The sequence below is a fragment of the Pelodiscus sinensis genome, chromosome 8 (assembly GCF_049634645.1).
Source record: "Pelodiscus sinensis isolate JC-2024 chromosome 8, ASM4963464v1, whole genome shotgun sequence".
NCBI lineage: Eukaryota > Metazoa > Chordata > Testudines > Trionychidae > Pelodiscus > Pelodiscus sinensis.
In genome coordinates, this window is record NC_134718.1 from 39,194,499 (window position 1) to 39,221,422 (window position 26,924).

General features: G+C 41.8%; 1 protein-coding gene across 3 annotated transcripts; it reads left to right on the forward strand.

The window, feature by feature from the left end:
- On the forward strand, positions 1-25,328 carry LOC102463554 (putative lysosomal acid lipase/cholesteryl ester hydrolase). 3 transcript variants are annotated; one of them, XM_075935094.1, is made up of 10 exons: positions 1-5,399; positions 7,222-7,333; positions 12,872-12,989; positions 15,374-15,572; positions 16,948-17,057; positions 18,510-18,646; positions 19,357-19,503; positions 21,659-21,712; positions 22,681-22,746; positions 24,661-25,328. In XM_075935094.1, the coding sequence occupies exons 2-10, from the start codon at positions 7,229-7,231 to the stop codon at positions 24,892-24,894; spliced, it is 1,170 nt and encodes a 389-aa protein (XP_075791209.1). In that variant the 5' UTR covers positions 1-5,399; positions 7,222-7,228; the 3' UTR covers positions 24,895-25,328. The 3 variants fall into 3 exon arrangements, with proteins under 3 accessions (XP_075791209.1, XP_075791208.1, XP_014428194.3); XM_075935093.1 differs by having other exon boundaries at positions 4-5,403; positions 21,659-21,730; XM_014572708.3 differs by having other exon boundaries at positions 6-5,399; positions 21,659-21,730.
- Positions 25,329-26,924: the final 1,596 nt, after the last annotated feature.

Sequence of the window (26,924 nt, forward strand, 5' to 3'; positions counted from 1 at the left end):
GGCTACACAATTACTTTACACTTCACATATTAGGACCCACTGAGAGCAACATCAATGCTGATGGCTAAAGAAACTAGTGAGAACACAGGAAAGAACATGCCATATGTCAACAAAAGTTCTGGAGCAATCTAGAGGGCAATTTAAACTGATCACAGAAGATCTGCAGACCATTATCACAGATGTCAGATGATATTTTAATAAAATCAAGTGGTGGCTAAAAAGGAGGTTAGTCTAATGCAATGCAGAGAGCTTATACTAACAGAGGCAGAAAAATTATTGAAACCAACATTCACAAATCAGAATTTAGGTCCTTATATCCCCATATATGGGCATCTCAATAAGTGGTCTGTCTTACAAAGATGCCAAACATCCAGCAGCTCCCATAAAGGCCCTTCCTGGTAATACATTTTGAAAAGTTTGTGGTGAGACAATTCTATAATATCTGGATGCTTCATGTTTCTGTATCCCTAATGAATCTCTTTCGGCTGAACTACTATGAACATTGCACTGCTTCTGTTGCTTAATGCTGTGCTAGTGATGGATGAAAATTGGGTGGCCTCTTTATTTTCATCAGACTGATCAGCTAATATTTGGAAACACTTGTCCGATATTGTGATATTTGTCATTAGCCTCTGAAAGTGTTCATTTTGCTCCTCCTTTCAGCAAGAAGGAAGGAAGGAAGGAATAAAAGGACAATGATTTATGTGCTAAAGAAAAATGTTGAATTAATCACTTTAAAAGTTTGTGATTTTTGTCCCTCTTATACAAGCAATTGTGGTTGTGTCTGGAGGTATATAAAAGAAGTAGAAGTCACCCAGGAGTGGCTTTGATCAGAGAGATATCGGAGGGTAAGATTGAATGATTACACACCTGTTATGGGGCTCTGTCTTTCTGCAGGGTTACAGTTTTCTCCAATGCACTATCCATGAAGAATGTAAAATGGAGATGAAAACAATTTCTTATTGATTCTAAAACTGAAATCATATATATGCAGAATTATGATTCTGTTTTTTTTTAAACCTGAGCCTAACTGTGGTAAAGAGTTTATGAGACAAATTTTTCTCATTTTCCTTTTGGTACTAGATGAATGTGCAGCTTTGGCAGATGCTGAAATGCTCTTTTATGCAATAAATAATACTATTGAAAAAAGTACATAATAACATAAGTTCATAATATGATTTTGCCCTGCTCAGCTTTGGCCCTTTTTTGAATTTGTTTAACACATATATTGACATGATCCAATTGTACTCATATTAATGATCTTGGAGAGTGAGTTTAAGAGGGATAGCCATGTTAGACTGTTTCAGCAAAAATTAGAGTCTTGTGGCACCTTAAAGATTCACACATTGAAGGTATGTCTACAAAGCAAAGTTATTTTGAAATAACAGCCATTATTTCGAAATAACTTTACTAGCATCTACACAGCCAAATCACTATTTCTAAATTAATTCAAAATAGCGGAGCGCTTATTGTGAATTTGGTAAACCTCATTCCTCTAGGAATAATGCCAAATTCGAAATAGCTATTTCGAAATAAGTGCTGTGTAGACACTTATTTCAAAATAGGGGGCCTCCAGCCTTCCCAGGGTGCCCTGGTGGCCACTCCAGCTTCAACCAAGAACACTCCTTTCCCTCCCACCCTCCCCAGAGCCCTTAAAGGGGTTGACTCTGGCCACAGTGCCAGTGCCAGCTCCAAGCCTGCCAGATCAGAGCCAGCAGTCACTGCCCCTGACCCAGTGGCCCCAAAACATGAGCCAGCAAGCCACTGGCAGCCAGCCCTCCACCGCTCCCCAGGAGCAGTCTGCCAGCTCCCAGGAGCCTGACAGGGTCCTGAGAAGGTGGGCACCTTCCTGGTCCAGGGTGGAGATCATGGACCTTATTCAGGTTTGGGGAGGAAGTCCCCAATATCCATGATCTCTGCACTAGATGGAGGAACACGGCCTTCTATGGCAGGATAGCTGCCAGCCTGGCCACCAAAGGCCACATGTGAACCCAGGAGCAGGTTCACATGAAAATCAAGTTGGTCCTGCGAGACTCCCAACCCTGAGCTTCCCCTCCCCCTTCTTCCCTTTGCTTCCCCTTCCAGCTCCCTCCTCCCAGGTTTCCCTCTCCCCTCTCCCAGCCTCTCTCCTTCCCTCTTCCACCTTCTTTCCCCAGTCTCGCCAGAGTTTCATTCCCCACCCCCAGTTTGGTTAAATAAAGAGAGTTTGTGTTCATGAAAATACATGTATTTTATTTTACATCAGGAAGGGGGTTAGGGAGCGGTAAGTGGAATGACATGAGGGAGGAATGAGGCACAAGCCCCCAGTGGGGCAGACCAGGGGTCTCTAAGGGTACGTCTAGACTACAGTCTTTTGTCAACAGAAGTTTTGTCGACAAATGCTGTCGACAAAGCTTCTGTAGACAAAGAGCGTCTAGACTACAGCCAGTTCTGTCGACAAAGCAAGCCGTTTTGTCAACATGACAGTGTAGATGCAAAGGACAGTGTAGATGCAATAACGCCTTCTGTTGACAGAACTCTGTCATCAAAAGGTGTTATTCCTCATAGAATGAGGTTTACAGCCGTCGACAAAACTGCTGAGTTCTGTCGCCATTGTTGACAGAACTCAGCGGCAGTGTAGACACAGGTATAGTTTTGTCGACAAAAGTCCATTTTTGTCCGCAAAACCCTGTAGTCTAGACATACCCTTAGTGCTTCTCAGGGTGGAAGCTCTCCCTCAGGTTCTCCTGGATACTGACAGCCTCCCAGATGGACCTCCTGGATGGCAGCCTGCAGAAAGTGCAGCCAGCCTCACAGCAACGCATCCACGAGAAGCACCAGAGTGCCCAGGGGCAGCTCTGGCTCCATGTTACAGAGTGCTGTGGTGTCCCAAGTGAGGGCAACCAGAGCACACAGATGCAAAATGCTTTGCTGTCCCTCATCAAGGTAGGCAAGCAAGCAGGGAAACCTGAGAACTGTGTATCCGGGGGGGGGGAGGGCTTTAAGCACAGGCCTAAAATAGCCTCAGGCAGCAGCCACACAAAGTAACTCCTGACCTGATGCCCTGCCGGACCTGGTTCTGGCCAGCCTTAAATGCGAGTCAGCATCCACTCAGTGTGGACACGCTATTTCAAAATGCATTTTGTGTCTATACGTGTTATTTTGAAATAACTTATTTTGAATTAACTATTTTGAAATAAGATATTTTGAAATAACGCTGTAGTGTAGACATACCCTTCTTAGGGCATACGTTTTTGTAGGCTGCCGCTCACTTCATCAGTTGTATGAAGTGCAAGCTTCAATGTGCAGGGATTTATACATACATACAAAGATAGGAGTGTTACATTACTGTGTGGAAGATCAGTGCTAATGAGGCTAATTCAATTGAAGTGGATGTGGCCCATTTCCAACAGCTGCTAAAAAGGTGAGACTACCTAAAGAGGAAATTTCTTTTTATAATGAGAGAGCCATTCCTAGTCTTTATTCTGACCCATTCTGATGGTGTCAAGTTTGCATATGAATCCAGCTCAAGCTGTTTCATGCTGCAATCGGTTTTTGAAGCTTTTTCCCCTCAAGTATGGCAACTTTTAAATCTATTACTGTGTGTCCAGGGACAGTGAAGTGCTCTCCTACTGATTTTTGGATGTTACTGTTCTTGATATCTGATTAGTGTCCATTTATTTTTTGTGTAGAGACATTTTGGTTTGGCCAATGTGCATGGCAGAAGGACATTGCTGGCATATATCACATTCATAGATTACAAGTGAACAAGCCCCTGATGGTGTGACTGATGTGCTTAGGTCCTAAGTGTCAAAGGGGTATATATTTGGACAGAGTTTGTTGCCGAGATAGGTTCCTGGATCAGTGTTTCTGTTGTGTGGTGTGTAGTTGTTGGTGAGTATTTGTTTCAGGGTGAGGAGCTGTTTGTTAGTGAGGACTGGCCTGCCTTCCAACATCTGTGAGAGCAAGGGATCATCATCTGGGATAGGGGTAGTGGATCCTTCATGATGTACTGGAGAGGTTTTAGATGGAGGCTGTCTGTTATGGCCAGTAGTGTTCTGTTGCTTACTTCGTTGAATCTGTCCTTTAGTAGGTGACTTCTGGGAACCCATTTGGCTCTACCAATCTGTTCCCTCACTTTTCCACATAGGTACTGTAGTTTTAAGAATTCTTGATAGAGATCCTGTAGCTGTTTGTCTCTGTCTGAGAGGTTGGAACATATGCAGTTATGTTTTAGCGCTTGGCTGCAGACAATGAATAGTGTGATGTGTACTGGATGAAAGTTGGAGGTGTTTAGGTGAGTACACTGGTTATAGGTTTCCAATATAGGATGGTGTTTATGTGACCATCATTTATTTGCACATGTCCAGAAAATTGATCTCTTGTGTGGATTGGTCTAGGCTGAGACTGATGGTTGGGTGGAAATAGTTGAAATCCCAATGGACTTCTTCAAGCGCTTCCTTCCCATGCATCCAGATGATCCTTCCCATGGCTCCCCTTGGCTGCAAATAGTGAATCTGAGCCAATGGGAGCCGTGAGACTCCACGGCTAAGGAGCCGGTAAATAAACCAGAGTGGCCATTTAGTGGGTTTCTCAGAGTGGATCCGCAGACCACTTTGAGAAACACTGATGTAGAGAGCGTCTACATCCATAGTGGCCAGGACGGTGCTTTCTGGAAGATCACCAATTGATTGTAGTTTCCGCAGGAAGTCAGTGGGTGTCTCGAAGATAGCTGGGAGTACTGGTAGGGCCTATTTTAGTTTATATATGCAAATATTTGTTCTTATTTATTTTACAAATGTTGTGATTTTTGTCAACACAACAGTGGGACTAGATTTACAAAAGCCCTCATCAGCTCTTCAGCAAAGAGGTGGTTGAATTAACTAGACAAGAAGCTAACCAAATCCTTTGTAGCTAAGACTAGCGTGCATGTGCTGTTGTGTTTTAGCAGTGACTGTGATGATGATAGAAAATAACAGGTTACTATAAACATACTGTAATTAATATATGTTATGTGGACATATGACACTGATTAGTACTCTTCACAACTCATGCAGATCACTGCTTTGTATGAATGTGATAAGACAAGATTAAATTCAAATGAGTTTGCATCCAGCCAAGATATAATTTAGTATCTAAAGTTAAGCTTATGAGTAAGTGACTGAAGGACCTTACTGAAAAACTGCGGAAATATATTAAGTGACATCATGTGCCTGCATGTGGAGGGGAGTGAAGGCATTTAATCACACAATAAATATGGTTTTAGTCATCATCTGTGTTTACTGATATGCACCTACTTTAATGATGTGACATTAAAGGTACTGTGCCTCTGTCACCTCCTGCTTCTCTGAACATTGGTGTTGACTGTACCGCCACCATTCAAGCATCCAAATCCCAGCCGATACAGAGAGTGGATTCTGGTTGGTAATATCTTTTCCTAACTTAATGTGGGATTACATTTTTATCTGCTCTTTTGGGGGCAAAATAACTGATAAACTGTACCCCAGTCATTTGGTTTATGTCAAATTTGTACATGGTTTTTGACAGGGTTATTGGCTAATACTTGTAACATTTCCTCAGAAGGAATGACTAGAATTGGCATTGCAGTTCCTCTGGTCTGTATATTTTGTAGGGAGAAAAGATTGTTGGAAAGAGACAACAGACAGAAAGTCTCCTGTGGATAGATTGAGATATTACTTAAAAATTATTGTAAAATGTACTACTTACAGTACTTTACAAAAAGCCTCTGTCCACAAGGAGTATTCACCTGAGTTGAGCTGAAAACTTTAGTTGATAGAGGTGAGAGTTTTTTGTAGTTTCAATACAGAATTTAATAATAAAATTAGTAATAACGAGATTGTATAAATTGGGTTGTGGGCTCTTTTCATGCTGTTTTCAATGAGACCTAACTTTCAGTCTCATGACTTGAATTGATATCCACAAATCTAGCACTGTTTGTTTATAGGAATCTTATTTTTGTAAAATTCTGTGGTAAATTTAACTCCTCGACAAAGTAAGGGATTGATATCACTTCACAGAACCAGGGAGAGTGATGGCACACAATATTAAACTTGTGTATTTTAAGCATATTGTAAACAGGCATATTATAAACAGATTTTTTTTATTGGGAGATGTGATTACTATATGGGCCAAGTTGTATGGCGGTTTTATGGTATATTGACAATTTTTTTAAGTTTGAAACATTTATAACCCTGGAAATAATGGTCTAGAGCATTGTTATGTTAGATTATAAATTCTTTGTGTCAGGGAACATGTCTTCCTATCTGTTTGATCAATGTCTTGGACAAAAAGATTCTAATCCACAGTATATTATTGCGTAATAAAATAACAAAAGTATAGACATGGCCAGACTAGCATAAATGTATTCCATGACACATTTGTAATCCCTATTATAATTGTGTTTCTGTCTTTAATAAAACATAACACAATTAGCCCTGGTCTACACTAGGGTTTTATTTCGAAATACACGCCTCTCCCCCACCACCGAGGCCAAATTTATAAGCAGACCGTTCACAATACCAAGCCCATTATTTCAAAATAACGGGCTTCAGAATTAGAAATCTGTACTCCTGCTTTTTATCAGGAGTAACACTTATTCTGAAATAGTTATTTTGGAATAATGTGGACCCTCCAGTGCTACAATTTCAAAATCATTACTCCCCAGAGTAATTTGAACTAATTACTCGTCAGTGCTTTCTAGAGCTCTAAGTCCGAGATAGTGCATCTACATTAATGAAGCCTGTCTTAGACTAATTTTGAGGTTTCCCTGAGATGTGGATGTATTAGTTCAATTTTGTTAAATTGGGAGTTAAGCTGAATTTACTAATTTTGAAATAGTTTCTTAGTGTAGACATGGCTTAACTTACATACCATCGGTCCTGAGTATTAAGCAGTTTGACTGCTTTTTAGTGCTAGAGTTATCGCAATAACACAGAACCTGATCCATCTTCTATTCCAGACAACTTTCAGTAAGTTCAATAAGAGTTGGATGTTGCTTATAAACACATGATCATGACAGAGACTAATATAGGGCCTGCCCCTTCCCACTGAATTCAGTAATATTGTGCTTGTGAATAGGAATGGGCAGATAAAACAGTGGATTTTTTCCCATTTTACAGAATGTATATGTTTGGATATCAAAGAGAATTGTCATGAATGTTAAAAAGTCAAGCTATATGTTGGTAGAAATGTTATTCATAAACACTTTTTTCCCCCCCATAGAAACAAGATGTGGTGGTTTATTGCATTAGCCTGTCTAATACAAACCTTTACAAGTTCAGAAGAACTCATCAAGAAGAAAAGAGGAATGAATCCTGAAACATTTATGAATGTTGTAAGTAAAGTATTTATGGAAATCTTAATGATAATTAAGCAGAATAATTAGACATAGACCTGAAGATTCAGATCGAAGGTCTCATTTCAAATTTTCAACCACGATGTTTGAGGGTGTCTGGTTTTGGGATTTAGAAACGCTCATTGAAGACATCCACAAAGTGTCCTAAACTTTGGATCCAAATTCAGGTCCAAATTTAATATCAATAATATCATCATTGATAAGTTTTCTCTTATTTCTCATATTAATTCTTATTTCATTCGCTATAGCAACACTTACTCTACCTTCATTCTGTTCCCACCCAAAAAAGGCCTTCCAATTTATCTGTATTGAAAGATAGATATGAATACGAAGTGTGCATATGAGAAAGTCAATTATAAATGGGAGCAATTTCTCATATTCTGTTCCATGAATTTTTTGTTTGTTTTTTTGTTCCTGTTCTTCTCTTCTCTTATGTCATGGTTCCATACTGTGAGGTAGAATTTGAACCCGCAATAGCAGGTCTCAAACATTTTTTTGATAATCCTTTAGGAAGTGACTCTTTTATGTATGTATGTTAAGGGATTGTTAAATAGATATTTATGATTTAAAATTTGGAGCAAAAATGGATCTTTACAAGAGATAAACTTCAAACTGTAAGAAAACGTGGAGCTGAATACATGAAAACTTTGCAAAGAGAGTGGGTTTCAAGGAGGCAATGGAATGAACAAAGAAATACTGGTGTTACAGTGTTTATCACATAAACACTGCCATTTGTGATAGTTTATATCTTTATTTTTATAAGACGATTCATAATAAAGTTCTTTCTATCATGGAGCCAACCATTTTCTGAAATTTAAAGATACATAGTTATTATAGGACAGAGCAAATTTAAGAGTTAAATTTTGGTTGAACTGAAACTTCCCACTGGAGTGGATTTTAATAGCTAGGCAGATATAGGGCAGGGCACGTAGGGCGACTGCCCCGGGCACCATGCTACAAGAAGTCCCGCGCATGTGCCGTGTCAAAGGGGGCCCCACGAAATTGTGTTGTCCTCGGCCCCGCAAAATCATCATCTGCCCCTGGCTAGGGCTGACAGAAGGTAAATACGATTGCTGTTAGAGAACTATACAAGCACGTGCAGGATTCCTGCAGTAGTGGCTTTTCAGGTTAGGCAAAGGGACTTTGTTTTGGTTCAGGTATATTATGATCCTTATCTGCAGATATGAATTGGCTCTGAGAAAGACTTAGCATGTCAATTTTGCTACCAGTGTTGTCAGCAGACACCATTGCTTATAATCTTCTCGTTCTTACAAGTTACTAAAGCTGGCATTTTCCGAATGCTCTGGACAAATCGATTCCTCACATACTAGGGTGGAGTGTTTATATTATTAAATACTCTGGCTTGGGGACCCAGACCTCTCTCTTCTCCATGTGTTTAATTATCTTTCTCCTTGGGTTCATGTCAGAGTCCTAGCAAAGCTTCCCAGCTACACACACAGACTACGTCTACACTGCAGTGCTATTTCGGGATACTTCCGTTATCCTGAAATAGCGGCAAGGAGTCCTGTGGCACCTTATAGACTAACTGAAGTGTTGGAGCATAAGCTTTCGTGGGCAAAGACCCACTTTGTCAGATGCATGTAGTGGAAATTTCCAGAGGCAGGGTATAAATATGCAGGCCAGAATCAGTCTGGAGATGACGAGGTGGATCCAATCAGGGAGGATGAGGCCCACTTCTAGTAGCTGATCTGGAGATGAGAATTCCAAGAGAGGAGAGCTGCTTTTGTAGTTAGCGAGCCATTCACAGTCTTCACAGATTCAGACTAACACGGCTACCCCTCTGATACTATTCTGAAATAGCTATTCCACGTCTTTTGAGTATGCCCATTATTTGAAAATATAGTGGGCTCGACATTCTGAAGTCCCTGTAAACCTCATTCCATGTAGAGTAAGGGATGTTTTGGAATAATGATTTATTTCTAAATAAGTGCTGTGTATACAGCACCAAATTTTGAAATAAGCTATTTTGAAATTGACTCGAAATAAGCTACGCAATTTGCATAGCTCAAATTGCGTAGCTTATTTTGAGCTATGGGGGCAGTGTAGACACACCCTCTCTAGGCTGTCGTGTTTGGGATTCACACACTGGGCCCACCTGCTTTAAGCATTCCCTTGTCTGAAGAGTCTCTTTTCTCTGGCATGCTTCCCGGGCACAGGCTCCTTATTTGTTATCTCATCGCTGAGAGAGGATCCTGTGGCCCACCAGTTGTAGACCCCCTCCAGTGCTGCTAACCCTGATTCCTCCCTAGTTTTAGTTGACGTTATCCCTGAGCTGCAAGTCTGTGGACTCCATGTTTACAGGGAAGCAAACAGAGGCACAGATTTCTCAAAAGATTCCAAAAAACAACTGTTCTTTACTTGAGGTAGCATAAGAAATATAAAGAGCAAGGGAAAGCTGTAAGGCAGCTGTGCACAATTTCCTGCCTCAGTTTCCTCAGGACACTTGAACATTCTTTGGGCTTAGAGCAGAGTACACTAAGGAATTCAGAACACTCTCTCCAGAACATAGCTTTTCTTGCAAATCATGGAGTCTCTCCTCTCTGCAGATAGTTTCCCTATTCCTCGGCCAGCCCAGCAGTCCTTCTACAATAACAGCATGCCCCTCTATTCTCCTTTCCTGCCCAAATGCCCTTTGTCTCTTTGTATCATTTCTGTGAATTCCTTATGTCACTGGGTGATCAGAGTCCCACTAGATAATCCATTGTTTAGCAATCTCCTCCCTAGCGCACAGACTTGAAGAACTGGATTGCCCTGGGCAGCAATCATCTCTTTGCTAAAGGAGGACCATCAAAGTTTAGTGGCCTATCATTGTCCCTCATCAGAGAGATAGATGGTAACCTTGATGGTGGATGGTGAATTGTACACATTCAAGTATACAGCAAATTGATAAGATCAAATTTCCCAAATATCACAGTTGAAAAATTACTTTTTATTATATTTTCCCATTTATTAATCATTGACCTTTTTGCATCTAAAATGCTTAACATATTGAGAATTTCTTGAAATAACTATTCCAATGAAAACTGTTTTGAAATAATAGGTTTCGGAATATTTAAGAACATAAGAATGGATCAGCCCAAAGGTCCATCTAGCCCAGTGTCCTGTCTGCTAATAGTGGCCAATGCCACATGCCCCAGTGGGAGTGAACACAGCAGGTAATCATCACATGATCCCACTCCTGTCATCCATTTCCAGACAAACAAGCTAGGAGCACCATTCCTACCGATCCTGGACCTAACCTCCATGAATTTATCTAGCTGTTTTTTGAACCGTGTTAAAGTCCTAGTCTTCACAACATCCTCTGGCAAGGAGTTCCACAGGATGATTGTGCTCTGAGTCAAGAAAAACTTCCTTTTGTTTGTTTTAAACTTGCTACCTATTCATTTCCTTTGGTGACCCCTAGTTCTTATATTATGTAATCAAGTTTTCTTATTCATTTTTTCCAAACTAGTCAATACCTCTATCGTATTCCAGCTTAGTCTCCTCTTTTCTACAATTCCTTTCTTTAATTCCTTCTGACTCCTGCCACTGAATTTGGATGTGTGCAGGAAGAACATGGAAATGTTTACATTTTGTGGAGACATTTTCTAAGCTTTTCCCTAACTAATTCAGCCTTCTTGGCACCTTTGTGCTCACATAATTGGGCTGTGTTAAGGGGTGCATGGGTGTGCCCTGCCCAGGGCCCATCAGCCCACGCCCCACTGGCTGTCCCACGAGAAAAACTCCTCGTTGTTGCTCCCCGTCACCCGCCCTGCCCCACGTCCGGCATGGATGGTCCTCTCCAAATTTCACCTCTCCTCTGGCGAGTTGGTTGATCGGTGAGGTGCGGTAGGAGGGCTCGGGCCCACCCCCACTCTGAGCTCTGACGCAGGGCCCTAAGGATTGGGGACCGCGCCCCAGTTCCGGTTGGTGGGGGGGAAAATCCACTCCGAAACACACCAAGACCCCGGGTTTGTTACCCTGCCTTGGGTCACTTCCTACCTCCCCCGCCGAGCTGATGCATCAGTCTGGTCTGGTTGCCCCATAGGTGCTGCTCTCTCAGCCTCCATGATGCCTCCCGATGGGCTGCTCTCGCTGTCTCCTCTGTTCTCCTCTCTTCTGCTCTCAGCTGCTCTGTGCACCTCCACCCTCCTTCCCTCTGCTCTCCTCTTCCCGCCTCTGGCATCAGCACTTCTTTTAACCATCGTGCCACCGAGACATCCAGCGCGCCCGGAGATGGGCCTGCTTATGCTCCTCCGGCCACTCCCCCTCCCTGTGTCTTGGCCAATTCCGGCTTGGGCTGAAGCAGCTGAGGGCTCTGCGCATGCGCTGCTTCCGGGTGAGCCGGCCCGCTGGCCCCAAAGCTTCCCTGTTCTAGCAGGGGCTCTGCGAGCTCTGGTGCTCCCTGCCCGTTCACACCCCCAGCCCCCACCTTGGCCACGGCGGAGCAGGCACCGCAGTGCTGGAGCCTGCGCAGGGCCGCCACTTTTCCCCAGCACGCCGGGGATGGCACCTCGGCCGTGCGGGGCGTGGAAGTCGCCCCGTCACAGGCTAGAAATCTCAGGGAACATGCTCCCTGGCAATATTTTCAGTACAGGCAGTCCCCGGGTTACGTACAAGATAGGGACTGTAGGTTTGTTCTTAAGTTGAATCTGTATGTAAGTCGGAACTGGCATCCAGATTCAGCCACTGATGAAACTGATCAGTTTCAACAGTGGCTGAATCTGGACGCCAGTTCTGACTTACATACAGATTCAACTTAAGAACCCCAGGCATCCCCAAGTCAGCTGCTGCTGAAACTGATCAGCGGCTGATTCCAGGAAGCCCGGGGCAGGGTCTTCCTGTAGTCAGCCACTGGTCAGTTTCAGCAGCGGCTGACTTGGGGACGCCTGGGGCAGAGCAGCTGGAGTGCTGCTTGGTTGGTCCAGTAGTGCCCAGAGCGGCGCTACGGGACCAACCGGCAGCGCCCCAGCTGCTGTACCACAGGCGTCCGGAGCAAAGCCGCGGAACACGCGGGCAGCGGACAGCCCAGACGTGCCGTGGCTGTCCTGCTGCCCTCGGGCTCCGTGGCTTTGCTCTGCTTTGCTCCCCGTCCCCCTGGTCTACAGACCAGGGGGACGGGGAGCAAAGCAGAGCAAAGCCGCGGAGCCCGAGGGCAGCAGGACAGCCACGGCACGTCTGGGCTGTCCGCTGCCCGCGTGTTCCGACGCTTTGCTTCCTCTCCCTGGTCTGCTGGAGGGGTCCCGTTCGTAACTGCGGATCCGACATAAGTTGGATCCGCGTAACTCGGGGACTGCCTGTACTTCAAAAGTATTGTTTAGAGGAGGTTAGGAATACAGTCAGACTCATCGATTCTCTCAGCATTGTATTGTTCTATATCCCAGTTTAAACAAAGTAAAACAATTTTAAAAGCACACATTCTGATACTTCCAAATGGGAAATACCTCTTCCCTGCAACAGATGATGGAAAATCTGATCTATGTAAAGAATCTTAGGAATTTATTTTAATTTTCTCAGAGTCAGTTGATCTGCTACAAAGGATATCCAAGTGAGGAGTATGAAGTTTTGACAGAGGATGGCTATTACTTGAGAATAAACAGAATTCCGTATGGAAGAGAGAAACCTACAGACAGAGGTATGGCTCCATTTTGGCTTGATGCGTAAAACTCCAAATAACACTTATCCAAAATTTAAAAAACCAACCAACCAAACAACCTACCAATCCAAGTGGGTAGGTCTACACACCAAAGTTATTTTGAAATAACAGCTGTTATTTCAAAATAACTTTACCAGCGTCTACACAGCCAAACCACTATTTTGACATTAAATCGAAAAAGCGGAGGGCTTATTTTGAAATTGGTAAACCTCATTCCATGAGGTTTCAAATTGCTATTTCAAAATAAGTGCTGTGTAGACACTTATTTTGAAATAGGGGGCCTCCAGCAATTTCCAAGGTGCCATGGTGGCCACTATGGGCACAACCAAGAAAACTCCTCTCTCTTCCCCCCTCCCCAGAGCCCTTAAAGGGGTAGACACTGGCCACAGTGCCTGTGCCAGCTCCAAGCCTGCCAGCCCAGAGCCAGCAGTCACTGTATCTGATCCAGTGGCCCCAGCATGAGCCAGGCAGCCAGTGCCAGCCAGCCCTCCACCGTTCCCCAGGACCAGTCTGCCAGTTCCCAGGAGTCTGCCAGGGGCTGGAAAAGGTGGGCGCCTGCCTGGTCCAGTGCGGAGATCAGGGACGTAATTCAGGTTTGGGGGATGCCTCCAATGTCCATGATCTCTGCACTAAATGGAGGAATGCAACCATCTACAGGTGAATGGCTGCCAGCCTTGCCACCAAAGGCCACATGCGAACCCAGGAGCAGGTTCACATGAAAATCAAGGAGCTGTGGCAGGCGTATGCCAGTGCCACAGAGGGCAGCTCCCAACCAGGGGCAGACCCAAACCTTTGCCCCTATTTTGATGCCATGGACTGCATTCTGGGGGGCAGGATGGTCCATGCCCCCCAGGTGGTCATCAACCCTGGGGCAGAACTTGCTGCCTCCTCCTGCTCCAGCCCCTGCTGCCTCCCCAGCTACTGCTCCTCCTCCCACTCCTAGTCCTCCACTCGCTTCTTCTTCCCCACCCTCCCTACGCCTCCAGGGACACCGAGGCCCCCACACCCACAGTGCTGGGAGACAGTTGGGCCGGCGAGACCCCCCAACCCTGAGCTTCTCCTCCCCCTTCGTCCCCTTGCCTCCCCCTGCCAGCTCCCTCTTCCCAGGTTTCCCCCTCCCCTTTCCCACCCTCCTTCTTCCCCCTCCCACCTTCATTCCCCCCTCCCCAGTTTTGTTCAATAAAGAGGTTTTGTTGTAATGAACACGTCTTTTACTGTACAGCAGGAAGGGGGGTTAGGGAGGGGTAAGTGGAAGGACTTGAGGGAGGAATGAGGCACAAGCCCCCAGTGAGGCACACCAAGGAGACTGTTACTGCCTGCAGAACGCACTGCCAGGCTCGCAGCAACATGTCCAGGAGAAGCACCAGAGTGCCCAAGGGTGGCTCCAGCTCCATGCTGTAGAGTGCTGTGGTGTACTAAGTGAGGGCAACCAGAGCACGCAGAGAAAAAAATGCTTTGCTGTCCCTCAGCGATGTAGGCAAGAAAGCAGGGAAACCTTAGAACTGGCTGTCCGGGGCAAGGGTCCCTTTAAGCACAGGTCTCAGCTAGCCCCAGGCAGCAGCCACATAAGGTAACTCCTGACCTGATGCCCTGCCAGAACTGTTTCTGGCCAGCCTTAAATGAGATTCAGCATCCTATCAGTGTGGTCACGCTATTTCGAAATAGCAAAATGCTATTTCGAAATGCATTTTCTGACTAGACGCATTATTTCGAAATAAGCTATTTCGAAATTACACTGTAGCGTAGACATACCCAGTGAAAAAAAAGATATATTGGAGCCATGTTTAATATCTGTGGGAAAATCCTGAACCCAGATCTCAGACTGAAAATCAATCAAATCTTTACAAATGTATTTATGTTCATGATTTTACTGAATAAACAGGATGGGAAAAATTAAGAATGATAAGAATAATGGATTTTGACATTAGCAAAGATGCATGTTTGAGAACAGGAGAGGCTAGATGTCTGTTGCACAATGATATTTTTCCTATAAATTTGTGACTTTTGCATATTTTGTTCTGTTTTGTTTTGTTAGGTAAGGCAACCAGCCTTATGAGAACTAAAAAGGGATTTTTTTAATGGAAATATTTAACTAGAGCAGTTAGGAGCTTTACAGCTATTTATACATATATATAAATATGAAATTCTAATATCAGCCATAAAATTCCATAAACATTTCCATTCTAAGCCGCTCTTTACAGTTGCTTTTAACTATAGCTAATTATTTGCCATGGATTATCATACATATGAATGTTCTCTTATATGAAGGTTTTATCAACATGTGTTTGGAGTAAGTGAAATACAATATGTCACTTTGCCATGTTACAGAAATTCAGATTTGGTAAAGTATTCCATTTATTTAGGTCCAAAGCCAGCCGTCCTTCTCCAGCATGGATTGTTTGCTGAAGGTAGCAACTGGGTCGAAAATTTGGCCAACAACAGCCTGGGCTTCATGCTAGCAGATGCAGGCTATGATGTTTGGATAGGAAACAGCAGAGGGACTACGTGGTCACGAAGACACCAGAAATTTTCAGTTGACCAAGAGGAATTTTGGGATTTCAGGTAGAATGAACTGGAGAGACACTAATGAAGGTGGCAAATTTGTTTCACATCCTGGCAATTCTGTAGGCGTGGGAATCCATGTGAATGTCAGTTTGTGTGCTTGGTACACAGAAGTAGTGTTCCTATAGGATTTAGATCTGTAATTTTGTACAAATTTCCAGTTGACTCCATTTCCAAGGCACTGAGAGGCCATCAGTGCAAATCAGCAGAGCGCCTCTTCTTGCATCCTGTGTTCACATTGTTAATGCCATTGATTTCAGATGTAAGTGCAGAGTTAAAAAGAACCTTTTGCATTGACATGTGTAATTGTCAGGGCCATTAGTCACCCACAGCAATGTTTAATTCATTAACCATCACAAGGAATCTTTCCCTCACTGAATTTCTCCCCAGTGGCCAAAGACAGTCACCCCCTGAGCACACAGCAGAACTAGTATTGCTCTGTCCTTGTACCAGGGGGATGCATTTTTTCCATAGAGAGTAGGGAAGAGCATGGAACAGGTCCTGTCCTCTTCCATTTGTCCCAGATCAGAGTGAGCAAGGTAAACTATAAGGAGCAGGTTGCATCATGCAAACGTGCAGTTGCACATTCCGTTCCAGGCATAACATGCACGAATACATGAGTCAGGTAATATCACAAAAGCTTTCCAACTGGCTAATGCCTCCTTATTTAACTAGAGCTGAGCCATTTTCTGACAAGCTTGTTGTGAGTGTGTCTAGTTATTAGAATATCTTTTTTAAAGAACATTTCTGCTTTCCTTTAGAGCTGAGCTTTGGGCTAACATGAACTGAAACTTCATGGCTTGGCCAGGAAAGTAGTCTTGTACTTCCCAAGCTTGTAAACACTCCCACTACAGAAAAACAAATAAAGCACCTGCATAACATAGAATAAAGCACCTGTAAAACAAAAACTCAAGCTCTAGGCTGGCAAACCTAGGCTGGACAGGGCTGAGCAGTTTGAACTGTTATCTGACAGAGCCATGGCTCCCCAGTGTTGCATTCAAATGCACATGGGCAAGATTTGCTGGTAAGATTCTCCCCTAGCCAGAGCTCTGCTAGCTGAAAAGCTGTTTAGAGCTCCCAGATTCTGAGAGTAATCCTTGCAAACTGTCAGCTGCTGCTGAACAGCTCAAAGCTGCAGCATGGATAGAAGGCTTTTAAAGACCCAATTAGTTGGTTGAGAGAAGGGAAGGGCAGTAGCCAGCAGCACAGCTCTAGGTCCCATACAGCTGCACTCAGCAGAGAGCTTTCTTACACAATGGTAACGTTCTCCTGGAAATTTGCTCCCAAACTCCAGCCCCTAGGAGCCATAACTTACTTGAGGATCGGACTCTGTGACTTCAGTATGTGGCTAACTTCATGGTTTTTTATATTGCAGTTTTCATGAAATGGGCATATATGACCTTCAAGCCATGATAAACTTCATTCTCCAGGAAACTGGACAGAAGCAACTCTATTATGTTGGCTACTCTCAGGGTGGCACTATAGGTATGCTAGCAGAATTTGGTGCATTAGAATTGTACTTTTCTTTCTTTTAAGTAAGGAAAACTTTCTTGGGGATATTATTAACTCTTTCATATGTTTATAATCAGAAAAATGCAGAGATTATTCCCATTTTTGCGTAACGTTGTTCAGGTAATTTATACAGGCCTAAGTCCACAATTCCTTTCTGTTTTCAATCAAACCTCACTCAGGTAAAGGTCGTACTGAAGCCCTGGTTTCTGTGATGTAATCAGGGAGGGCCAAAAATACCAAGGACAACCACAGAGATCTTGGTGGTCAGCAAAGGCCCTTTTCTTACTAAACTTCATGTTGCTGTGACAAATGTAATTTTTTACTATAATTTAGATCTATAAAACTTTAATTGCTGAAGGAACCAGGAGACCCTCTATAATTAACCAAGGGGCACTGCACCAAGTTGGTGGCTTTTATTTTCAGTGAAATGCATGGTGCTCCTTTGTTCCATACTAGTGGACAGTCTAACCTAGGGCTACGTCTATACCGCAGCCTTCTTCCACAAAAGTTTATGCAAATGAAGCAGTAGAATATCACCATGCTTCATTTGCATAATTAATTATCAGCCATTTTTACACAAGAGGTTTTTGCACAAAAAGGAGCTGTGTAGATGGCTCCTTTTTGCGCAAAATCCCCCTCTTACGCAAGAGCCATTCTTCCTGAAAAAATGAGGAAGAACGGTTCTTGTGAAAAAGGGGGTTTTTGCCCAAAAAGGAGCTGTCTACACAGCTCCTTTTTGCGCAAAAGCTTCTTGTGCAAAAATGGCTGCTAGTTAATTATGCAAATGAAGCGTGGCAATATTCTACTCTGCGCTTCATTTGCATAAGCTTTTGCAGACGAAGGCTGCAGTATAGATGTAACCTAAATGTGAAAATGAGCTCACTGTTCCAACTTAGGCCTATTAAGTTATATTTTCTGTCAGCAATAAGGATGAGATGCTATCCTTTTAGTCTCAATAACCAGTAATCAAGACAACTGCTTCTGGGCAATAGGCATTAAAAAGGTCTATATCCTTACTATGTTTGACCACAGAAATAAAGAAATATTCTCCTTTTAATATCTTTATTGTCAAAGTGATATAAATGTTAACCAGCAAGATCATGAATTAATATCCCAATAATTTCCTCTGAAATGGTGATGATGACTTTGATACAATTCCATTTCTGTCTGTTCTTATTCTGGGCTAAATTGCATCATTCAGCACAGACACAGTGCTCTTGTGTCAATGCCTGGCTAAGCTATAGTCAAAGGGCCTTCCCAAAGTGCATGCATATTCCCTCATTCTGTACTAGAGCTGTTTTTTTCTGAACCAGCTCTACATGATGAGTCCTGATGAGCCCTCTGATGGGGGTTTTAAACAAATGCCTGTAGGTATTAGATTATATTTTGTAAGATTTCTTTAATTATTCTCTTTTACTTTCTCAGCTTTAATAGCATTTTCCTCCATGCCACAGCTAGCACAGAAAGTCAAAATGTTTTTTGCCTTGTCTCCTGCTGCCACCATTGCACATGTCAAAAGCCCAATAGTGAAACTGTTACGAATTCCTGAAGAAACATTAAAGGTATGAGATTTCTCTGTATTTTATTATTCACCTGAGTACTGGTTTTTAAAAGAGGCTTTGTACCTGAACAGGTGTTCCTTGCTATCAGTTAATACAAAAGGAAATACATTGTAAGCAGTTTAGATTGCCTCTGATATATTAATTCAGCCACAGCATATTGATGTGCAGTAGTGTTTGTGGTTGTTTTGTTAAACATATGCCTTCGTAATGCTCACAGTTTGTGCAAGTGGCAGAATTAACATCCCTGCTTGTAGTCATACCTGCTGAATTCCTGACATGAGTATGATTGAATTAGCCATTTTAATATTTTATTCAAGTATCTTTTTAAAATTTATTTTGTAAAAAATGGAAGTAGAAGGTATCTGAATGTGAATTTTCCAACTTCATATTCAGCTTACTGTATTGATACAGTGCTGATGTCTTTTGAAATATCTGTACAGGTTAGGGCTGGGCGGTAGGGGAAGGTATAAATGCGCTTCTACCTTTTTGCCTTGAATAAAGGAGAATTCCATGAGGTATGCATGTATTAACTGTGACATTTGTGGAATACACAATTTATGGATGCACAGTTGTGGTCCTAGTAAACACATCAGAACCCACAAGAAGTCAATTAAGGGTATAACCTGGATCAGACCTGAATGGTGAGAAGGAACTATATAAGATACATTTTGAAAGTTCACTGTTAAGTAATGTCCTTTGTGTTTTCACAGGCTATTCTAGGCAAAAAAGATTTCTGCCTTTGGGGCAAGACTATGAAGGAGATTACTGCTAAAATATGTTGCTATGAATTACCTAATAGACTTTGTGCCAATTTGTTTTTCTTTGCGGGTGGATTCAATCAGAAAAACTTGAATATGGTATGTGTGTATATCTGCATTAGTCTGTTTTTTTTAATGATGGTTAAAATCAAGATAACTTTTTTAGTTCAGCAAATTTTGTGCCAAATGTGTGATTATTTAATTTGGTATCAGTAAAGCACAGATCTTTAATTGTTGGAGTTTTGCTAGCAATTTTCAAACATGATGAAACTGGACAAACAAATGCCTCAATAACACAGGTCATGTTAACCATTTTGACTGGGAATGTCTGGAGCCCACAGTCAGCTTAGTGGTTTGACTAATGTGTTACCTGTCTTTTTCTCAATGAAGCAGCGTAAATGTTTAACATGGCGTTAACGTATCACAGATTATTTTGGAGTTTACAGCCTGCAGCCCCAGGCTCTGGCTAACATAACAGCAGTGCTATGTACGTCCTGGGACAGGTGGGTGCAAGTGCATGCTGTGGCTAGCGCAGTTGTGCAGGGTGAGTTGCTGTGCTCAATTTTCAATGCTATCTAGGCAGTCTTCATTGGTTTCCATTCAGGCAGGAGAGAGGCTGTTGAATCCACTATCCCCAAAACATTATTCAAGAGACCATACAGTAGCACAGTATAGCGATTAAGTGACCATATATGGGTTATGCTATGGTCTTAAGAACAACATGTTCATTTGTGTGTGAATTCCATTCCTCAACCCTAACCTCTCCTACACAAGAATGCTGCTCAGATAAGAAAAGTCTGAGGTTCCTCAACTAACTGGCACCAGTTGCTGTCTGATATTTATCAGTAATATTATTAAACTCTCTGTAGGCTTAATAGTCACTAGTCAGCCAAAGACTGACACAGTAATGTCTGCTGGCATCACTGCGAGGTACCCACTACCATACACATTTTGCAAACGTATTTTGTCAGGTGCATTTAATATTGTTTCCGGTGAAATGTTGACAATCCAATAGTAATCCATTTCCCAGAGGTATCATGTATATGGCAATCTGGAATTCTCTGTATAAAAATATAAAATAGAAATTATGTTTCATGTGAGCTGGTTCCTGACTCAATCCACTCTGAAACAAAGTCCCATGCAATATGCAAAGTCAACGATTTTCACCCTGCTGGAGGGTAGGCTCTATAAGCACAGAAATTAATGACAGGAAACAAAGTTCAGCCCAGCTTTCTACTCAATCTTGGCTGCTCCTACAGTTCCTACATGAGGCTGTTTCAGCAGCCTCCTAGCTCCCTGTTTCCAGAGAGCAGCTCCCACTTGTTTTATCGAATCACAGAATACTAGAACTGGAAGGGAACTCCAGAGGTCATTAAGTCCAGTCCCCTGTCTTCATGGCAGGACCAACACCTTCTAGATCATCCCTGATAGATGTTAATCTAACCAGCTGTTAAATATATCCAATGATGGAGATTCTACAACCTCCCTAGGCAATTTATTCTAGTGCTAAACCACCCTGACAGTTAGGAAGTTTTTCCTAATGTCCAACCTAAACCTCCGTTGCTGCTATCATGTACCCTCTCAGTCTTCTCTTTTCTAAACTAAACAAGCCCAATTCTTTCAGTCTTCCCTATTGGTCATGTTTTCTAGATCTTTAATCATTTTGTTACTCTTCTCTGGACCCTCTCCAATTTCTTGACATTTCTTGAAATGTGGTGCCCAGAACTGGACACACTACTCCAAATGAGGCTTAATCAGCACAGAATAGAATGGAAGAATTACTTCTTGTGTCTTGCTTACAAATTCCTGTTAATGCATGTTCAGATGGTTTGATAGTCCAGCTAGCTCACAGTGTCACCAGAATCCATCCACATAGCTTTCCTCCAGAATCTACATGTGGTAAAACTGTGAGGTAATTCAGACAAATATTACAATCCTGTTTTTATCTGTCTCAGAATCAAAACTCACACATAATTAAATCAAACCTTGGAATAGATTTAAGAAGAGCTTAATATTACAGGTGTTTTCTTAGTACTTTTGGAGGAACTATCGTTCATTGGTTTTAAAATTAACAAATATGAAAGAAGTATATTTTTAAAAAATTTTCAATATTCTGGACATCCAACTTGCTCAGGTTTGGATGATTTGTAATGCAGTAGTTACTGAACTGAATGGTGTTTTGTTTATGTTGAATCCTGACTTTTTCCCATTGCACTGACAAAACAAATGGTATCCTAAAAATGTTTTTTTGCAGAGTCGTTTGGATGTATACACAGACCACTTTCCAGATGGAACATCTGCTAAAAATGTAATACACTGGGCCCAGGTAGACCTGAAAACTTTCAATACTCTGTGGTTTATACTTTCCCTTGAGGTTTCTGATCATAGTTAAAACCTGATTTATTCAGAACAGGAAGGCTGTTATTTATCAATGAGATTTTAATATTGATGCTGTCATTTGAGCTCCATCTCTGACATTGTTTACCGAGAGCGTTGATTTGAAAGGACAGGCATGTAGGAAAACTATGAATATTACAATTGTAAAGCCACACACTCAGAAGTGATGAATGTCAGAATAAATTTTGCCCATGCAACCATAATTAAGACCCTAGTGCATATTATGACTTTCTTTTATTACATGATCACATGCTATTTTTTTCTATTGGGCCATCCATGCATCATTCTGTGCACAGGAGGGACATGACTCAGGGAATCTAGATATTTTCCAATAATTTATTGAACTGATTTTACCTTATCATAGACCAGATCTAAGAAAGCCAAGGACCAGATCCAATCTTCAGCCTGTAGGTTCCCCACCCTGATTTATATATTTTAAGAGACTATTGGTGTCAAGAAAAAGAGATGGAAAAAAATCATGGGTGATGTAATACCAAAGTCTGTCAATACAAAGTTCTCAAAAAACCACTCCATCTTTACAATATTAATGATGAAGTAAACAGAAATAAAAAAAATTGTTAGTATCTACAGATTAAAAATTAATGGCAATGAAAAGTGAGAAATGATTGTTAAGAAGTGCATGCAATTGTTTTATTATTTTTATGCCCAAAATATGCTATTGTAGATGCAAAGGATTACATTTTGAGCCTACTGAAGTCAATGAGTGTTTTGCCAAAAATTCATCCAAAATGCCTAACTAAAGCCTTGCATGCTGTAATATTGTTTCATGATAGTTTAGGCAGAACTGCACACTAACATGCGAAGGCATAAGAATAATCCTGTAACTAATTTTACTGTTTCATTTCTTCATTTTGCTAGGCACTTAAATCAGGAGAATTCAAATATTTTGACTATGGCAGTGAGAACCAAGCAAAGTACAACCAGGTAGGGGGAAATTTTTTTTATTGATTTTTATTGAACAAAAAGTGATCTTTTAAAAATAAGAATGGTCCGCTCCCTTCCTACTCTCAATCACAACACATCCCTATGGTGTTACAGCATTGGTCTAAAGGAAACCTAGCCTCAGTTTATGGATTTTTAGGGTGTTTTTAGTATTTAGGGTTTCATTCATATGATAATATTAATCATACAGTCTCCTTTTGCTATTCATTTAAGTCATGTCTACACTAGGAAATTATTTCAAAATAACTTATTTTGAAATAATAACTCCCGAAATAACTATTTTGAAATAGTGTGTCCACACTACAGGGAAGCCTCTAAATTAATCCGAGGCAGCCTCCCTTAATATGGAAGCACTACCTTGACTTAGAGCCCGGGGGAGTAATTACTTTGAATGACTTTGGGGAGTAATTATTTCGAAATAGCAGCAGTGGAGCATCTATGCTACTGCTATTTCAAAATAAGTGTTATTCCTCGTGGAAAGCAGGACTTATTATTTCAAAATAACCAGCCTCTTATTTCAAAACAGCGGGCTTGGTAGTGTGGATGTTCCACTTGTTATTTTGAAATAAGAGGAGTTATTTCAAAATAACTCTCTAGTGTAGACCAGGGCTTAATCTCTTCCATCATTTGTTCATTTCCTCTGTTTCTCCTGCACCTGCTCATCTGCCATCTGGTTGCCTTCACCTTCACTGTCTTGCCCTGTGTTCCCTGCTAAACAAGGTCATTGTTAATTGGCCTTTGTCTCCCCCTGCACATACTCCCCTGCTTCTGGGTCCTCCTCTCTCCTTGCAAGCCTTCAGGTTCCTTACTTCTCCATTCCCTTTTGTACGTGTTTCAGTTCCCTTCTAACACATTCTCCTGTCCTAAAAAACTTAAAAAAACAACAAAGGTCCTATAGCACCTTAGAGTGCATCTAAACAGCACCCTAAACTAAAAATAAGATACACAATTTGCACTACGCAAATTGCATATCTTATTTCAAATCTATTTAGAAATAGCTTATTTTGCATCTACATTTTGTCAGATTTTGAAATAATGTGCTATTTCATGCCATCCCTTATCCCAGTCATCTTTTACCAGGATGGCATGAAATAATGCACCCATTATTTTGAAAATAGCCATGCAACGTAGACAAAGCCCAAGGTACTGGAGTATCTCAAAATAGCTACTCTGTGTACAAGCTGCCCGTTATTTTGAAATAATTTTTTCCATCCCAATAAATCTCGTTGCATGAGGGATAAGAAATGGCTCAAAATAGTGCATTATTTTGAAATTTGGCACTATGTAGACACACCAAATTTCACAATAAGTTATTTTGAAATAAGAGACGAAATTTGTGAGCGTGCAAATTGCATATCTTATTTCGAGTTTAGGGTGCTGTGTAGATGCACCCTTATTAGAGACCAACCAAAAAACATATAGATACGGCTGCCCCCTCTGAAATTTTTGATTCCCCTGTTATGTGTTCCCTTCTCCTCTGATCTCCTCTACATACTGCCTGGCTCCCTTCTCCACTGATGTTTGTTTTCAGCTGCATGGGTCTTGGTTCCTCTTGCACTGGTAACTCCTTTCCAGCAGCAAGTCTCAGAGAACAGTTCAGTTTGTTTTCCTGCTTCTTCTCTCAAGTAGCACTGATCCCTAGTGAGGAAACTAGGCAGGCTTATCCTGCTACTTTCCAACTGCCCTAATGGGCACCCAGCTGCTACATTACAAAGATCAGTTGGGACACCTATAGAAGGCAGCTCTTTACGGAGCAGGAGCAGGTGCTGTGTGGACTAGGGTTTGAGAAATGCTGCCCCAAAACAGATCATCACAGATGACACTGACAATTGGCTAATTAATGGTTTTTCTTTAAAAATTAAGACAGCTTCTCAGACTTACATTTTTGTCTTTCAGTCTGTCCCTCCCTTCTATAAGATAGAAGATATGACTGTGCCCACTGCAGTATGGTCCGGTGGAGAGGACTGGGTTGTAGACTCAAAGGATATTGACATGTTACTCCCTCGAATTACTAACCTGATTTACCACAAGCATGTTTCTGACTGGAACCACTGGGATTTCATATGGGGTCTTGATGCAGCCAAGCGTGTGTACAGTGAAATTATTGAAATGATGGAAAAATATCTATAAAGTCACAGAGCATAGTTAGAGAATTAATTAGCTAATTGAGATTTATTGAAATCTACTTTCTGTATATGTGGCAATAGACTGCTTTTCTACTTGCTATTTTGTAAGTCAATCATGGCACTTATAGAGGGAGGGGGATTTAATGAGACTGGATTAAATATTTATTTTTATTTTGGTGATGGTACCAATTTTTCCTCATCTTCCTTTCAAAATACAGGGACCAGAACTCCTTTACTCAGAAAATTGTATTTCTCAAAGAAAATGCTGCTGAAATAAAAACTAAAATCTTACCATACACATAACATATGGGTGACAGAATATGCTTCCATGTCTTAAAACTTTCAGCAGAGTCCATCTAAACTGATAAGGCAATTTCTCAGGTCCAGTTAAAATACTACAGAACTTGTTAAAAATAAATATTTTAAGTTGGTAATCAATAGTGCAGCCTTTCATTTAGCTGTGTGTGATGATTTTACAATTAAGGCACTCTATGTTAGTTTTACTTTGACTCGTTTGTATAGCTACACATGAATATATAAAATTATAATAAGAAAACAGCAAAAGCATAACAGGAAAAATACACACATCAAATGATGTCCCTGAATTGAAAGACTTGTAGAAAAAAGATGAAGAAAATCTCATTACAAAGAGATTAATGTGGTAAAAAAATCACTATCTGGATTCTAAAAGAGTTAGGGTATGTCTAGACTGAAATGTAAGGCCTGAGGTAGTAGAATGTGTATTAACAAATCCTGGGTTAATGTAGGGCTTGAGCATCTACTCTGAACTGCAACCCCAATTTTCGAACTGTTGAACCCAACCTGGGGCTTTAACATCTACACTACATTATTGAGCCTGAATCTAGCTACCCACCACCACCACCACATCCCAGGCTTCTTCGTACCTTTCCAAAATGTAGGCACTCTTATCTTTTGTTCTTGAGGTAGTGTGGGAAAACGTGACTGTCCAAGGACAAAGAAAGTCAGCGCAGGGGATTCTAGGACACTTTTGGAGACTCCTGGAGCATGAGTCCAGTGGGACTGCATCTACACAGCAATGTAATAGGGCTTAAACACAGGATCTCAGCTTGACTGAGCGTCAGACCTTCCATCCCTATGGTGTCCTGGAACCTTGGGCTGAGTCCTTGGTTAGTGTAATTTGCATGTTGACAAAAAAGGAGGGGGCTAGTCTTGAGTGTGATTTTGAACCCTGAGATTACACTGCAATATAGATACATCCAGCAAAAAGGAAATGCTGTCCTTGCCCACTGTTTTAGAACAGGGTGCTCCAAACTCAGTAAAGCTGCTTTGATTGGGTCATGTGCCAGTTAGTTATACATTAACTGTTATTGGCCACACCCCCTATCTGCATGACTTATTTCAGAGTGCTCCTGTTTAAAGCTTGCATCATAACTGCACTTTTTAGAATCTTTACGGGGTGAGACTAGCTAGCTCTCATAACTTCAACACACTAGTCTAAGACTCACATTAAGATATCTGTGTTATGATGGTGCTCATTTGCATAGATCTTACCAACATGTGGCAGACTAACGTGAAAATAGCATGAACTGAATGTAAATAGGGAAAAGGACCTAAATTAAGAAATTCAGCATTAAAATTAAAGGTCCCCAAATTCCTACGTGAGGGAGCCCAGCTGAGGAGAAAGGAGCTGGACTGAGTTTACAAAGGTATGCAGCTGATAGCAGCGGGAGCTTCAGGGCAGAAGTGTGCAGTCACTCCCTGGGAAAAGTGTTTGGGGCTACAGAGGCAAGTGGCCTACTCTTACTCCCTGGGAGGATACAGTTATGAGGCTGGCAAACCCCAAGAGTGGGCGGAGAGACAGAAAGTAAGGAAATTGCTCGGGGAAAGCAGTAAAGTCCAAGAGGGAAAAGACCTTGGATGCTGATTAGAGGAGTCCTAAGCTGAACACCTAAGTAGAGGGTAGGTCTAGGTTCCCCTGCCAGTCTCTGAAGAAATGGCACCTTAGGTGGCAGAGAAAAGGGAAACTGCTAGTGAAGAAAGACTTTGATATCC

Bases quoted from the DNA above. Each gene is read 5' to 3' on its own strand.
- LOC102463554 (XM_075935093.1), top strand. From the start codon at position 7,229: ATGTGGTGGTTTATTGCATTAGCCTGTCTAATACAAACCTTTACAAGT. The intron at 15,573-16,947 runs GTAGAATGAACT...TTTATATTGCAG, and splicing joins GAGGAATTTTGGGATTTCAG to TTTTCATGAAATGGGCATAT. The intron at 21,731-22,680 runs GTAGACCTGAAA...TCATTTTGCTAG, and splicing joins ATGTAATACACTGGGCCCAG to GCACTTAAATCAGGAGAATT.